This window comes from Staurois parvus, unplaced genomic scaffold (genome assembly GCF_062004578.1).
Source record: "Staurois parvus isolate SC_StPar_1 unplaced genomic scaffold, SC_StPar_1.0 ptg001974l, whole genome shotgun sequence".
NCBI classification, from domain to species: domain Eukaryota; kingdom Metazoa; phylum Chordata; class Amphibia; order Anura; family Ranidae; genus Staurois; species Staurois parvus.
Window position 1 is genome coordinate 128,078 of NW_028319770.1, and position 14,585 is coordinate 142,662.

General features: G+C 47.3%; 1 protein-coding gene across 2 annotated transcripts in view; it reads left to right on the top strand.

The window, feature by feature from the left end:
* NRIP3 (nuclear receptor interacting protein 3) overlaps positions 1-13,197 on the top strand; it is a 50,746-nt gene extending 37,549 nt beyond the window's left edge. For both annotated transcript variants that reach the window (XM_089664631.1, XM_089664630.1), the window contains 4 exons: positions 857-996; positions 4,334-4,386; positions 7,515-7,609; positions 9,723-13,197. In XM_089664631.1, the coding sequence (XP_089520757.1) occupies positions 857-996; positions 4,334-4,386; positions 7,515-7,609; positions 9,723-9,738 (304 nt within the window). In that variant the 3' untranslated portion in view covers positions 9,739-13,197. The remainder of the gene's footprint in view (positions 1-856; positions 997-4,333; positions 4,387-7,514; positions 7,610-9,722) is intronic.
* Positions 13,198-14,585: the final 1,388 nt, after the last annotated feature.

Genomic DNA, 14,585 nt, shown 5'->3' on the forward strand with positions numbered 1-14,585 from the left:
AAACATCGATCAGATGAGAGATGGAGAGATACAAAGTAACATTGTTTATAAACATCGATCAGACAGGAGATAGATACAAAATAACATTGTTTATAAACATCGATCAGACGGGAGATAGAGAGATACAAAGTAACATTCTTTATAAACATTGATCAGACAAGAGATGGAGAGATGCAAAGTAACATTGTTTATAAACATCGATCAGACGGGAGAAGGAGAGATACAAAGTAACATTCTTTATAAACATTGATCAGACAAGAGATGGAGAGATACAAAGTAACATTGTTTATAAACATCAATCAGATGGGAGATGGAGAGATACAAAGTAATATTGTTTATAAACATCGATCAGACGGGAGATAGAGAGATACAAAGTAACATGTTTATAAACATTGATCAGGGAGATACAAAGTAACATTGTTTATAAACATCGATCAGACGGGAGATAGAGGGATACAAGGTAACATTGTTTATAAACATCGATCAGACGGGAGATGGAGAGATACAAAGTAACATTGTTTATAAACATCGATCAGACAGGAGATGGAGAGATACAAAGTAACATTGTTTATAAACATCGATCAGACGGGAGATAGAGAGATACAAAGTAACATTGTTTATAAACATTTTCTTGCTTTACATCAGAAATTCCACTCACATCAGGTCTGAATTCTATGTAACTATTCACACTCATTCCTAATATCCTTCTGGGTATGGAGTTGTGGTCTCCTGTCACATGATTCTGTTACAACGTTCCCTCTGGCGTTGGTGAAGCTGAGAGGGTGGTGCAGGAACTGTGGGAGCGATAGTTTTGTCTGCAGAATGTTATATAATCTTCTTCTTCCTCTTTCTGTAGACTGAAGGAACATTTCAGGTTCTTCAAGAATGAGGAGGACAGCATCAACCTGCCGTATAACATGAAAATCCTCGGACAGATAGACCGCATGCCGGTCACACTGGGCAGCATTGCTGTGGAGTGCAGTGCGGTCGTCATAGGTTAGTGTCAGAGATTAAAGGGCACCTGTCATTGATACACATTTAAAAAGTGCAATATTCTGACTGAAACGGTGTTTGGGAAAATCGGGAGCAGCCTTTCTCAACACAGAGGAACCCTCAAAAAAAAGTTCAGTCCTCGGGGATCCCCTGTACATAATTTTCTATCTATAGCTCAGGATACATAATAATAATAATAATAATGGCCAGGAAAGGAAAGCAACAGTACTCTCTCACGTCTGTGGTCAGTAGAGAGGTGCCTCCCTCAGGTCTGTTGTCAGTAGAGAGGTGCCTCCCTCAGGTCTGTGGTCAATAGAGAGGTGCCTCCCTCATGTCTGTGGTCAGTAGAGAGGTGCCTCCCTCGTGTCTGTGGTCGGTAGAGAGGTGCCTCCCTCAGGTCTGTGGTCAGTAGAGAGGTGCCTCCCTCAGGTCTGTGGTCAATAGAGAGGTGCCTCCCTCGTGTCTGTGGTCGGTAGAGAGGTGCCTCTCTCAAGTCTGTAATCGGTAGAGAGGTGCCTCCCTCATGTCTGTGGTCGGTAGAGAGGTGCCTCCCTCATGTGTGTGGTCGGTAGAGAGGTGCCTCCCTCATGTCTGTGGTCGGTAGAGAGGTGCCTCCCTCATATCTGTGATCAGTAGAGAGGTGCCTCCCTCATGTCTGTGGTCAGTAGAGAGGTGCCTCCCTCATGTCCGTGGTCGGTAGAGAGGTGCCTCCCTCATGTCCGTGATCAGTAGAGAGGTGCCTCCCTCACATCTGTGATCAGTAGAGAGGTGCCTCCCTCATGTCCGTGGTCAGTAGAGAGGTGCCTCCCTCACGTCTGTGGTCGGTAGAGAGGTACCTCCCTCATGCCTGTGGTCAGTAGAGAGGTGCCTCCCTCACGTCTGTGGTCAGTAGAGAGGTGCCTCCCTCATGTCTGTGGTCAGTAGAGAGGTGCCTCCCTCATGTCTGTGGTCAGTAGAGAGGTGCCTCCCTCATGTCTGTGGTCGGTAGAGAGGTGCCTCCCTCATGTCTGTGGTCGGTAGAGAGGTGCCTCCCTCATGTCTGTGGTCGGTAGAGAAGTGCCTCCCTCATGTCTGTGGTCAGTAGAGAGGTGCCTCCCTCACATCTGTGATCAGTAGAGAGGTGCCTCCCTCATGTCTATGGTCAGTAGAGAGGTGCCTCCCTCACGTCTGTGGTTGGTAGAGAGGTACCTCCCTCATGCCTGTGGTCAGTAGAGAGGTGCCTCCCTCACGTCTGTGGTCAGTAGAGAGGTGCCTCCCTCATGTCTGTGGTCAGTAGAGAGGTGCTTCCCTCATGTCTGTGGTCAGTAGAGAGGTACCTCCCTCATGTCTGTGGTCGGTAGAGAGGTGCCTCCCTCATGTCTGTGGTCGGTAGAGAGGTGCCTCCCTCATGTCTGTGGTCGGTAGAGAAGTGCCTCCCTCATGTCTGTGGTCAGTAGAGAGGTACCTCCCTCATGTCTGTGGACAGTAGAGAGGTGCCTCCCTCATGTCTGTGGTCAGTAGAGAGGTACCTCCCTCATGTCTGTGGTCAGTAGAGAGGTGCCTCCCTCATGTCTGTGGTCAGTAGAGAGGTGCCTCCCTAGGACACTGGTAGTCAGTTGAATGTTCCTTATGCTGGTGGTCCATGTGAAGAATGGTTCTTACACTGATGATCTTTGGAACTAATGTTCCTTATACTGGTAGTAGTTATGAGGAATGTTCCTTACATTGGTGTTCTATGTGAAGAATGATCCTCACACTGGTGTTCTATGTGAAGAATGATCCTCACACTGGTGTTCTATGTGAAGAATGATCCTCACACTGGTGTTCTATGTGAAGAATGATCCTCACACTGGTGTTCTATGTGAAGAATGATCCTCACACTGGTGTTCTATGTGAAGAATGATCCTCACACTGGTGTTCTATGTGAAGAATGATCCTCACACTGGTGTTCTATGTGAAGAATGATTCTCACACTGGTGTTCTATGTGAAGAATTCTTATTAAACTGGTATTCATTGGGAAGAATGTTCCTTATACTGGTGGTCATTGGAAGGAATGTTCCTTATATTGGTATTCATTGGAAGGAATGTTCCTTATACTGGTATTCATTGGAAAGAATGTTCCTTACATTGGTGGTCCATATGAGGAATGATCCTCACACTGGTGGTTATTGGGAAGAATGATCCTCACAATGGTGTTCTATGTGAAGAATTCTTATTAAACTGGTATTCATTGGAAAGAATGTTCCTTATACTTGTGGTCATTAGCAAGAATGTTCCTGATATTGGTGGTCATTGGAAGGAATGCTCCTTGTACTGGTAGTCATTGGAAAAAATGTTCCTTATACTTGTGGTCATTAGCAAGAATGTTCCTGATATTGGTGGTCATTGGAAAGAATGTTCCTTACATTGTTGGTCATTGGGAAGAATGATCCCCATACTGGTGGTCATTGGGAAGAATGATCCTCACACTGGTGGTCCATGTGAAGAATGGTTCTTACACTGATGGTCATTGGGAAGAATGATCCTCACACTGGTGGTCCATGTAAAGATTGGTTCTCATGTTGCCGGTCTGTGACAGTATAGTTAAAGGCTATTAGTGACATTTGTAACTTATCTGAGAGGCAGAAATTGCTCATCGAGCCAGGATCCCCTAGAGACCCCTTGAAGGAACCTTTGGGTCCTAAGGAACCCTTGTTGAGAAAGGCTGATCTGGACTATCCATTTATTTGAAATAGGAACATTTATGGCCCCTTTTCCATGAGATCCATGGGTGTTGCTTTTTATAAAGTCTGTTTCCACCAACGGATTGTATTGCAGTGTGTTAGAAAACAAAGTCCTCAATGCTACTTTTGGGTAGAAATCTTCCAAAAAAGTCAATTCCTTAAAAAAAAGCGGTGGCAGCATGTTTTTTTGTATCTTGTGTGGTTTCATAAGCAGGGAAGATGGAGAGTACGAATACCTGTCTGTTATAAAAAGGGGATGTCTTGACTAGATCCACTGTATAGTCCCAAGTACAGTTAGCTCACTGTGATTGGTGACACCATATTTTCGAAGGTTAAACAAATACCTTGTGAGTGATCACCCCCAGAAACAATGTATCGAAAGCAGAATAAATTGAATTGTAAAATATAAGATGTAGTCCTGAAGAAAAGGACGTTCTTCTGATCAGTGTCTTCCACCCCTATAATATTTCCTTACACATACCCAGTTCTTTGTCTTTGAGATTCCAGATGAAATATCACGAATCCATTCATGGTGGTGGCTTCCATAAATGAGGGGGTGGGCAAGGTGGTACTGAGCATTGGTTCAATTAAATTGTAAGTTCTGGAATAAAAACTAATTGCATATTTCTGCCCCCAGATGACAACGAGCGGATCGCCTCTCTGGGTCTCCAGGCTTTGCGGCATCTGAAGGTAAGATATCTACAGCTTACACCGTGGTCCAAATCTGGAGGGAAGGGGGACAGCACATGAGGTGGCCAATGTATGTGGACAATGGCTGCTGATGCCTGAGGTTTTGTTATTATTTACAGTTGTGTCCTAAAGTCATAAAATATGGGAATGTAATATCCTGAGCCTTCTCTCATGCCACATCTAATATCCTGAGCCTTCTCTCATGCCATGTCAAATTTCCTGAGCCTTCTCTCATGCCACGTCTAATATCCTGAGCCTTCTCTCATGGCACGTCTAATATCCTGAGCCTTCTCTCATGCCACGTCTAATATCCTGAGCCTTCTCTCATGCCACGTCTAATATCCTGAACCTTCTCTTATGACACGTCTAATATCCTGAGCCTTCTCTCATGCCATGTCTAATATCCTGAGCCTTATCTCATGCCACGTCACATTTCCTGATCCTTCTCTCATGCCACGTCAAATTTCCTGAGCCTTCTCTCATGCCACGTCTAATATCCTGGGCCTTCTCTCATCCCAGGTCTAATATCCTGAGCCTTCTCTCATGCCACGTCTAATACCTTGAGCCTTCTTTCATGCCACGTCTAATATCCTGAGCCTTCTCTCATGCCACATCTAATATCCTGAGCCTTCTCTCATGCCACGTCTAGTATCCTGAGCCTTCTCTCATGCCACGTCTAATATCCCGAGCCTTCTCTCATGCCACATCTAATATCCTGAGCCTTCTCTCATGCCAGGTCTAATATATTGAGCCTTCTCTCATGCCAGGTCTAATATCCTGCACCTTCTCTCATGCCACGTCTAATATCCTGAGCCTTCTCTCATGCCACGTCTAATATCCTGAGCCTTATCTCATGCCACGTCTAATATCCTGAACCTTCTCTTATGCCACGTCTAATATCCTGAGCCTTATCTCATGCCACGTCAAATTTCCTGAGCCTTCTCTCATGCCACGTCTAATATCCTGAGCCTTCTGTCATGCCACGTCTAATATCCTGAGCCTTCTCTCATGCCACGTCTAATACCCTGAGTCTTATCTGGTAGTCCTGTGGATGTACATAGCTGTCCCTGGTGCCGTGGCTAATATACATTATCTCACGGAAGTGAGTCCACTCCTCACATTTTTGCCTAGGCCATCTCCGTTTATCCAAGCATGTCTCCAGACCTAAACCCTATTGAGCATCTGTGGGGCAAGGTCTCTAACATCCACCAGCACCGTGATGATGTCATGGAGGAGTGGAAGAGGACTCCAGTGGCAACCTGTGAAGCTCTGGTGACCTCCATGCCCAAGAGGGTTAAGGCAGTGCTGGAAAATAATGGCGGCCACACAAAATATTGACACTTTGGGCCCAATTTGGACCTTGTCACTTAGGGGTGGACTCACTTTTGTTGCCGGCGGTTAAGACATTAATGGCGGTGTGTTGAGTTATTTTGAGGGGACAGCAAATTTCCATGTTATACAAGCTGTACACTGACTACGTCACATTGTACAAAGTGTCATTTCTTCAGTGTTGTCACATGAGAAGATAGAATCAAATATTTACACAAATGTGAGGGGGGGACTCACTTCTGGGAGATACTGATATATATATACATTGTATACAGTCAGAATGCAGAGGTTAGAGATCAGTAGTATATAATGCAGAATTCAGAGGTCAGTAGCATGTAAAGCAGAGCGCAGGGTTCAGGAGTAAGTAACAGTGTTCAGAGATCCATAGTATGGAATGCAGGGTGCAGAGATTGGTAGTATGTAATGTGCAGTTTAGAGGTCAGATGTGTGTAACCCAGAGTTCAGAGTTCAGTAGTATGTAACCCAGAGTGCCAAGGTCAGTAGTATGTAATGCACAGTTCAAAGGTTAGTAGTAAGTAACACAGAGTTCAGAAGTCATTAGTATGTAAGTAGAGTGTAGGGCTCGGGAGTAAGTAACTCAAAGTGCATGTTTCAGCAGCAGTAACGCAGTGTGCAGAGATCAGTAGCTTGGAATGCAGGGTGCAGTGGATGATAGTAGAGGTCATTAGTATGTAACCCAGAGTGCAGAGGTCAGTAGTTTTTAATTCACAGTTCAGAGGTCAGTAGTATGTAATGCATAGTTCAGAGGTCAGTAGTAACACAGAGTTCAGAGGTCAGTAGTAAGGAACACAGAGTTCAGAGGTCAGTAGTATGTAATGCACAGTTCAGAGGTCAGTAGTAAGTAACACAGAGTTCAGGGGTCAGTAGTATGTATTGCATAGTTCAGAGGTCAGTAGTAAGTAACCCAGAGTTCAGAGGTCAGTAGTATGTAATGCACAGTTCAGAGGTCAGTAGTATGTAATGCATAGTTCAGAGGTCAGTAGTAAGTAACCCAGAGTTCAGAGGTCAGTAGTATGTAATGCACAGTTCAGAGGTCAGTAGTATGTAATGCATAGTTCAGAGGTCAGTAGTATGTAATGCACAGTTCAGAGGTCAGTAGCAAGTAACACAGAGTTCAGAGGTCAGTAGTATGTAATGCACAGTTCAGAGGTCAGTAGTATGTAATGCACAGTTCAGAGGTCAGTAGCAAGTAACACAGAGTTCAGAGGTCAGTAGTATGTAATGCACAGTTCAGAGGTCAGTAGTATGTAATGCACAGTTCAGAGGTCAGTAGTATATAATGCATAGTTCAGAGGTCAGTAGTATGTAATGCACAGTTCAGAGGTCAGTAGTAACACAGGGTTCAGAGGTCAGGAATTGCTAACGTTCATTCCCCCTCCACAGGCAAAACTGCCCCCTTCCATTACAAACATCTACCCCTCAGCTACAATAGACCACAGCACAAATTCCCCCCTCCCTTTGTAAAATTCACTTATTAGACCCCAGATGCAGTCCTCCCAGACCTCACCTTGGTTGTGTCAAGGAAAAGTGTTCACAGGACTTCCCTCAGCCCTCTGATTCCTATTGGAGCTCTGATCTGATGGATGACTGGTGGGGTCAGGAGCTGCTGCCTGGCATGGCGGGGTTGCGATCTACCAGTCACATGACCTCAATGGACAGGTAAATTGCGATCAACCTTTTGTTGACCCCTATGAAGAGTCCCCATCTGGTGCCCCGAGTAAGGAGGTGTTATGTTCCCCTACTATTAGGAATAATTCATACTGTGGTTCCTCCGTCAGAGTGTTATCAACCTGGAGAAGAGCCAGCTGGAGGTGGGAAGATCAGACAAAGAGGTCCTCCCTCTTATCGCCAGAAGCACGGCTAAAGAGGAACAGTAAGTATGATCTGTTCTACAGGTACAGTGTGTGGTGACCTCAGAGCGTGGATGGACGTATTCAGTATATGGATTCTTTCCTAACAAAGCCTTCTATCTTAATATTAAATATATTATTATAATTTGTTCCATATCAGCCTTAGATGTACACCCCAACCTAATGATTCCGGTTGGTCTATGCCCTGCGTATCATACAGTAAATGACTGCCTTTTTATTAAAATCCATTAGAAACCCATGTGAGAGGGTGACAACGCAGAAGCCCAACTGGAAAACAGGGACATGATGTTGTCACCCTATAACAGGAAATGCCTAAACAGGGACCTTCATGGCAGGATCTATCTATCTCTAACTACACTATATTGCCAAAAGTATTGGGCCGCCGGCCTTTCCACGCACATGACCTTTAATGGCCCCCCCCAGTCTTCGTCCATAGGGTTCAATATTGAGTTGGCCCCGCCCTTTGCAGCTATAACAGCTTCAACTCTTCTGGGAAGGCCGTCCACAAGGTTTAGGAGGGTGTCTATGGGAAGGTTGGACCATTCTTCCAGAAGCACATTTGTCAGGTCAGGCACTGATGTCGGGGGAGGAGGCCTGGCTCGCAGTCTCCGCTCTAATTCATCCCAAAGGTGTTCTATGGGGTTGAGGTCAGGACTCTGTGCAGGACAGTCAAGTTCCTCCACCCCAAACTGGCTCCTCCATGTCTTTATGGACCTTGCTTTGTGCACTGGTGGGCAGTCCTGTTGGAACAGGAAGGGGCCATCCCCAAACTCCTCCCACAAAGTTGGGAGCATGAAATTGTACAAAATGTCGCCTTAAGATTTCCCTTCACTGGAACTAGGGGGACAAGTCCAACCCCTGAAAAACAACCCCACACCATAATCCCCCCTCCACCAAACTTTACACTTGGCACAGTGCAGTCAGGCAAGTACTGTTCTCCTGACCACCGCCAAACCCAGACACATCCATCACATTTCCAGACAGAGAAGCGTGATTGGTCACTCCAGAGAACACATCTCCTCTGCTCTAGAGTCCAGTGGCGGCGTGCTTTACACCACGGCATCCAACGCTTTGCATTGCACTTGGTGATGGAAGGCTTGGATGCAGCTGCTCGGCCATGGAAACCCATTCCATGAAGCTCTCTACGCACTGTTGTTGGGCTCATCTGAAGGCCACACCAAGTTTGGAGGTCTTTAGCTATTGACTCTGCAGACAGTTGGCGGCTTCTGCGCACTGTGCGCTTCAGCATGAGCTGACCCCGCCCTGTCATGTGACGTGGCCTACCACTTGGTGGCTGAGTGGCTGTTGTTCCCAGTGGCTTCCACTTTGTTATAATCCCACTAACAGCTGAGCGTGGAATATTTAGTAGCCAGGAAATGTCCCGGGTGGACTTATTGCCCAGGTGACCACCTATCACGGGACCACGCTTAGAGTCACTGAGCTCCTGAGAGCGACCCATTCTTTCACCAATGTGTGTAGAAGCCGTCTGCATGCCTAGGGGAAGGATTGTATACACCTGTGACCATGGAGGGGATTGGAACACCCGAACCACGTGATATGGGAGGGGGATTGGAACACCTGAATCACATGATTGGGAGGGGATTGGAACACCTGAATCACATGATATGGAGGGGATTGGAACACCTGAATCACATGATTGGGAGGGGATTGGAACACCTGAATCACATGATATGGAGGGGATTGGAGCACCTGAATCACATGATATGGAGGGGATTGGAACACCTGAATCACATGATTGGGAGGGGATTGGAACACCTGAATCACATGATTGGGAGGGGATTGGAACACCTGAATCACATGATTTGGAGGGCGGGGCCAATACATTTGGCAATATAGTGTATCTATCTATCTAGTTTATATTGCTGTCCTTGTTGAAATTTGCTGTCATTACCAGTCTGGTGACCACACCAGGAAGTGCAGGAAAATCTCCCCAATGTGGAATCTGTGACAACAAATCCCTGTTCCTATCGATGTACAGAATTGGGGCCATTTGGGAGGTTTGGATCCTGATTGGCTTTGTTCATGAATTCTGAGATCAGGTTGTAGATCTGTATCCCGATGTTGCCGCAATAACCAATCGTCTTTTTATATCAGCCCATCAGATGCGTAATCGGAGGAAGAGACGCCAACCAAGCCAGGAGCGCCGCCATACTCATCAGCTCCGATGGAAGCTCGTGTGTCCTCGTGTGTATCCAGATCCGAGTCTCTCTGTGCTTTTTATACCCATCCCCCCCCCCCCCTGATTCTATATCACTGTTACCGTTTTTTTACTAGATGTATTTTATTATGCTGGAATTTCTAGACAACGACACGCACTGTACTCCGGGGTGATCCTCGCACCGCTACGGATCTGTCACCAGACTTACTGTATTAATAGAAAACATGAAAGCCGGTACCTCGAGGTGCCGGTATAAAGGGGAACTCCAGAAAGAACTATCATTGTATCCAATGGGATGCAAAACAGCCATAAGATTTCTGAAAAAGGATCCGATTCTGACCCGTTCTGTAAAGTCGTAGCCAGGGGCGGACTGACAACTCATGGGGCCACTGGGCAATTAGGGATCATGGGGCCCTCATGTCCTCGCCCACACCCAAAAAAGCCTCTGAAAAAGCCAATTAAAGGTACCAGGGGCATCTCATGGGGCCCCCTAATGACCCCGGGCCCTCGGGCAGTGCCCGAGTGATTGAATGGTCAGTCCGCCCCTGGTCGTAGCAAAATAATGTTCCCCGGAACTGGCCGGGCCCATGCTGCTGTCAGTCCAGCAATGGATTTGGCCCCATATCTGACACTGACATAGGGGGGCCTGGAGAACCCCCCCCCCCCAGTATATTTTCACAGAATCTGGAATAAAGAGGCCCTGTCACTTACATGTGAAGAAGGAAAAAAGAATACTTACCTCTCCCGCCACTAGAAGTCCCCTCCATTGGTGACACCGTCCCCTTAGTCTGCTGGGAATGACACCACTAGAGGGTCGGTCTCTTGGCTCCTACTGGTTCCTGCTGACCTCCATGTCATTACAGGACACAGTTGGGAATATTTTATTACAGAAAAGGTGGATATGATACACATGAATTCAATTGTTACTATGTTACAGATTTAACTGATAGTAACAATTGATGTAACGTGACTTATGTTGTGTATTAAGCTTTAAGCTGGCCATGCACAGGTAGAAACTTTGTCTAGTTCTTGAAGAACCATCCACAATTGGAGCCATAGATGGCCTTTTTGGCAGCTGAACAGCGGCTGCATCCAATCAGATGCAGCCACTGTTTGGATATTCTGACAGTCGCGGGAGCCATGGCTACCAGCTTACGATATCTGGCAGGCATGATTGGTCCATCGACACTTCTTAGAATCGTAGATTTCACTTGTTCGGTATGTGGCGAGCTTTATTGGCTTCTGTCAGGGCTCCGGGTATGACCAGAGGTGTGTGGACCGACACAGGGAAACGCAGGCTTCAGGTATAGCGTGTAAAACAATATAATTTATTAAGGGCAACACAGACATAAACACAGTGCAAACAAAACCAAACCTCCAACAGATAACAATATGTACAACACCAAACGTAGTCGGGCAGGCCGGGTCGGTAGCTAATGGGCAGACAAGGTACAAGGATCAGGCAGGAGAGTAGGCAGGAGTAGCCGAGGTCGGTACAGGCAGAGTTCATGCGGAGTCAGGATCAAAGCAGAGAGTCAAGCAGGCAGGGTACAGGATCAGGATACAGGGCACAAGGGAGCAATACCCCCAAGGCACTGATCACAGGCCTGGTCCTGCTTAAATACACCTCCTGCAATCAGCCTCAGGTGATGGCTTGATTGCAGGAGTGAGATTCTGGCTGCTGAGAGCACCCGCTGGCCAGCCTTGGTACTGCAGCCCACAAGGCAGGTGAGTCCCACCACCATTGGCGAGTCCATTCCTGACAGTTTCCCTCTAATCTTCCCATTCTGACACTTCCAGGTGTGTCAGATATTTGCGTTTTCCTGCTGTGCTCCCTCCTCCTGCCTGCTATGTCACTAACATGCCCTACTGACACTGTCCACTGCTCTAGTGACACCATATACTACCCTACTGATACTGTCCACTGCTCTATTGACACCATATACTACCATACTAACACTCTCCACTGCTCTATTGACACCATTTACTGCCCTACTGACACTGTCCACTGCCCTATTGACATCATAAACTGCCCTACTGACACTGTCCACTGCTCTACTGACACCATATACTACCCTACTGATACTGTCCACTGCTCTACTGACACCATATACTACCATACTAACACTCTCCACTGCTCTATTGACACCATTTACTGCCCTACTGACACTGTCCACTGCCCTATTGACATCATAAACTGCCCTACTGACACTGTCCACTGCCCTACTGACACCATATACTACCCTACTGATACTGTCTGCTGCCCTACTGACAAGATATACTGCCCTACTGACACTCTCCATTTCCCTACTGACACCATTTACTGCCCTACTGACACTGTCCACTGCCCTACTGACATCATATACTGACCTACTGACACCATATACTACCCTACTGATACCATATACTGCCCTATTGACATCATATTCTGCCCTAATGACACTGTCCACTGCCCTACTGACACCATGTAATGCCCTACTGACACTGTCCACTGCCCTACTGACACCATATACTACCCTACTGACACCATATACTGCCCTATTGACATCATATACTGCCCTTCTGACACTGTCCACTGCCCTACTGACATCATATACTACTCTACTGACACTGTCCACTGCCCTACTGACACCATTTACTGCCCTACTGACATCATATACTACTCTACTGACACTGTCCACTGCCCTACTGACACCATTTACTGCCCTACTGACATCATATACTGCCCTACTGACCATCCTCTGCCCTACTGACACCATCCTCTACTCGACTGACTGACACCATCCACTGTCCTACTGACCACAACCTCTGCTCTAATGACACCGTCACATAGCTGTGTGCAAGAGGTGAAGGAACATACCAGTGTCGTAGCAGTCAGGAGGGGGAGGGACGGCCTACAGCAGGTAGCCACAAAAATCTGACACACCAGGAAGTGTCGAATGACACAGTTACAATACGATCCATGAGTGGGGCTAATAGTGAGTACTATCCTTGCCTTTTCCTATGCAGAAGTCATATAGAATCGCGGTGACAGGGTCTCTTTAATCTGCTCCAAACCTTTCAGGGACCCGAAGATGAAAGAATATTTTTGTACAGAGTATAGACTAAAGCAGAGGAAGGCGATGAGCCCCCCCTTACCCTTTATATTCAGAGAGTCTCTTGTATAAAATGACATCCAGTTGGTCCTATAAATCATTCCCCGCATTGGCAGCTGAATAGATGATTGTAGAAGACCCTTCATGTTCCCATAGACATTGCTGAGTGTATGTGACTTTCTGCTGTTAGGAGGTAAAGAGGACCTGTCATCGGAATGTGTACAGAACGCTGTGTGTCAGGTCATGTGATTGTCCTCCTGCTGAGGGAGGAGCGAGGAGCAGATTCGTGTTTTATTGATAAATTCATCTCTGCTAACTAAGGTGTCCGTGTCACATTTCCAGGTATTGATTACCACTGACTGAGATCGCTGTACTCCTCCTGACCACTGTACTCCTCCAATCACTGTACTCCTCCTGACCACTGTACTCCTCCAATCACTGTACTCCCCTGACCACTGTACTCCTCCAATCACTGTACTCCTCCTGACCACTGTACTCCTCCAATCACTGTACTCCTCCTGACCACTGTACTCCTCCAATCACTGTACTCCTCCTGACCACTGTACTCCTCTGACCACTGTATTCCTCCGATCACTGTACTCCTCCTGACCACTGTACTCCTCCGAGCACTGTACTCCCCCGATCACTGTACTCCTCCGACCACTGTACTCCCCCGATCACTGTACTCCTCCGATCACTGTACTCCCCCGATCGCTGTACTCCTCCTGACCACTGTACTCCTCCTGACCACTGTACTCCTCCAATCACTGTACTCCTCCTGACCACTGTACTCCTCCGATCACTGTACTCCCCTGACCACTGTATTCCTCCAATCACTGTACTCCTCCTGACCACTGTACTCCTCCGATCACTGTACTCCTCCTGACCACTGTACTCCTCCAATCACTGTACTCCTCCTGACCACTGTACTCCTCCAATCACTGTACTCCTCCTGACCACTGTACTCCTCTGACCACTGTATTCCTCCGATCACTGTACTCCTCCTGACCACTGTACTCCTCCAATCACTGTACTCCTCCTGCCCACTGTACTCCTCCAATCACTGTACTCCTCCTGACCACTGTACTCCTCCGAGCACTGTACTCCCCCGATCACTGTACTCCTCCGACCACTGTACTCCCCCGATCACTGTACTCCTCCGATCACTGTACTCCCCCGATCGCTGTACTCCTCCTGACCACTGTACTCCTCCAATCACTGTACTCCCCTGACCACTGTACTCCTCCAATCACTGTACTCCTCCTGACCACTGTACTCCTCCAATCACTGTACTCCTCTGACCACTGTACTCCTCTGACCACTGTATTCCTCCGATCACTGTACTCCTCTGACCACTGTACTCCTCCGACCACTGTACTCCTCTGACCACTGTACTCCTCCAATCACTGTACTCCTCCTGACCACTGTGCTCCTCCAATCACTGTACTCCTCCGACCACTGTACTCCCCCGATCACTGTACTCCTCCGATCACTGTACTCCTCCGATCACTGTACTCCCCCGATCGCTGTACTCCTCCTGACCGCTGTACTCCCCTGATCACTGTACTCCTCCTGACCACTGTACTCCCCAGATCACTGTACTCCTCCGATCACTGTACTCCTCCGATCACTGTACTCCCCCGATCACTGTACTCCTCCGATCACTGTACTCCCCCCGATCACTGTACTCCCCCGATCACTGTA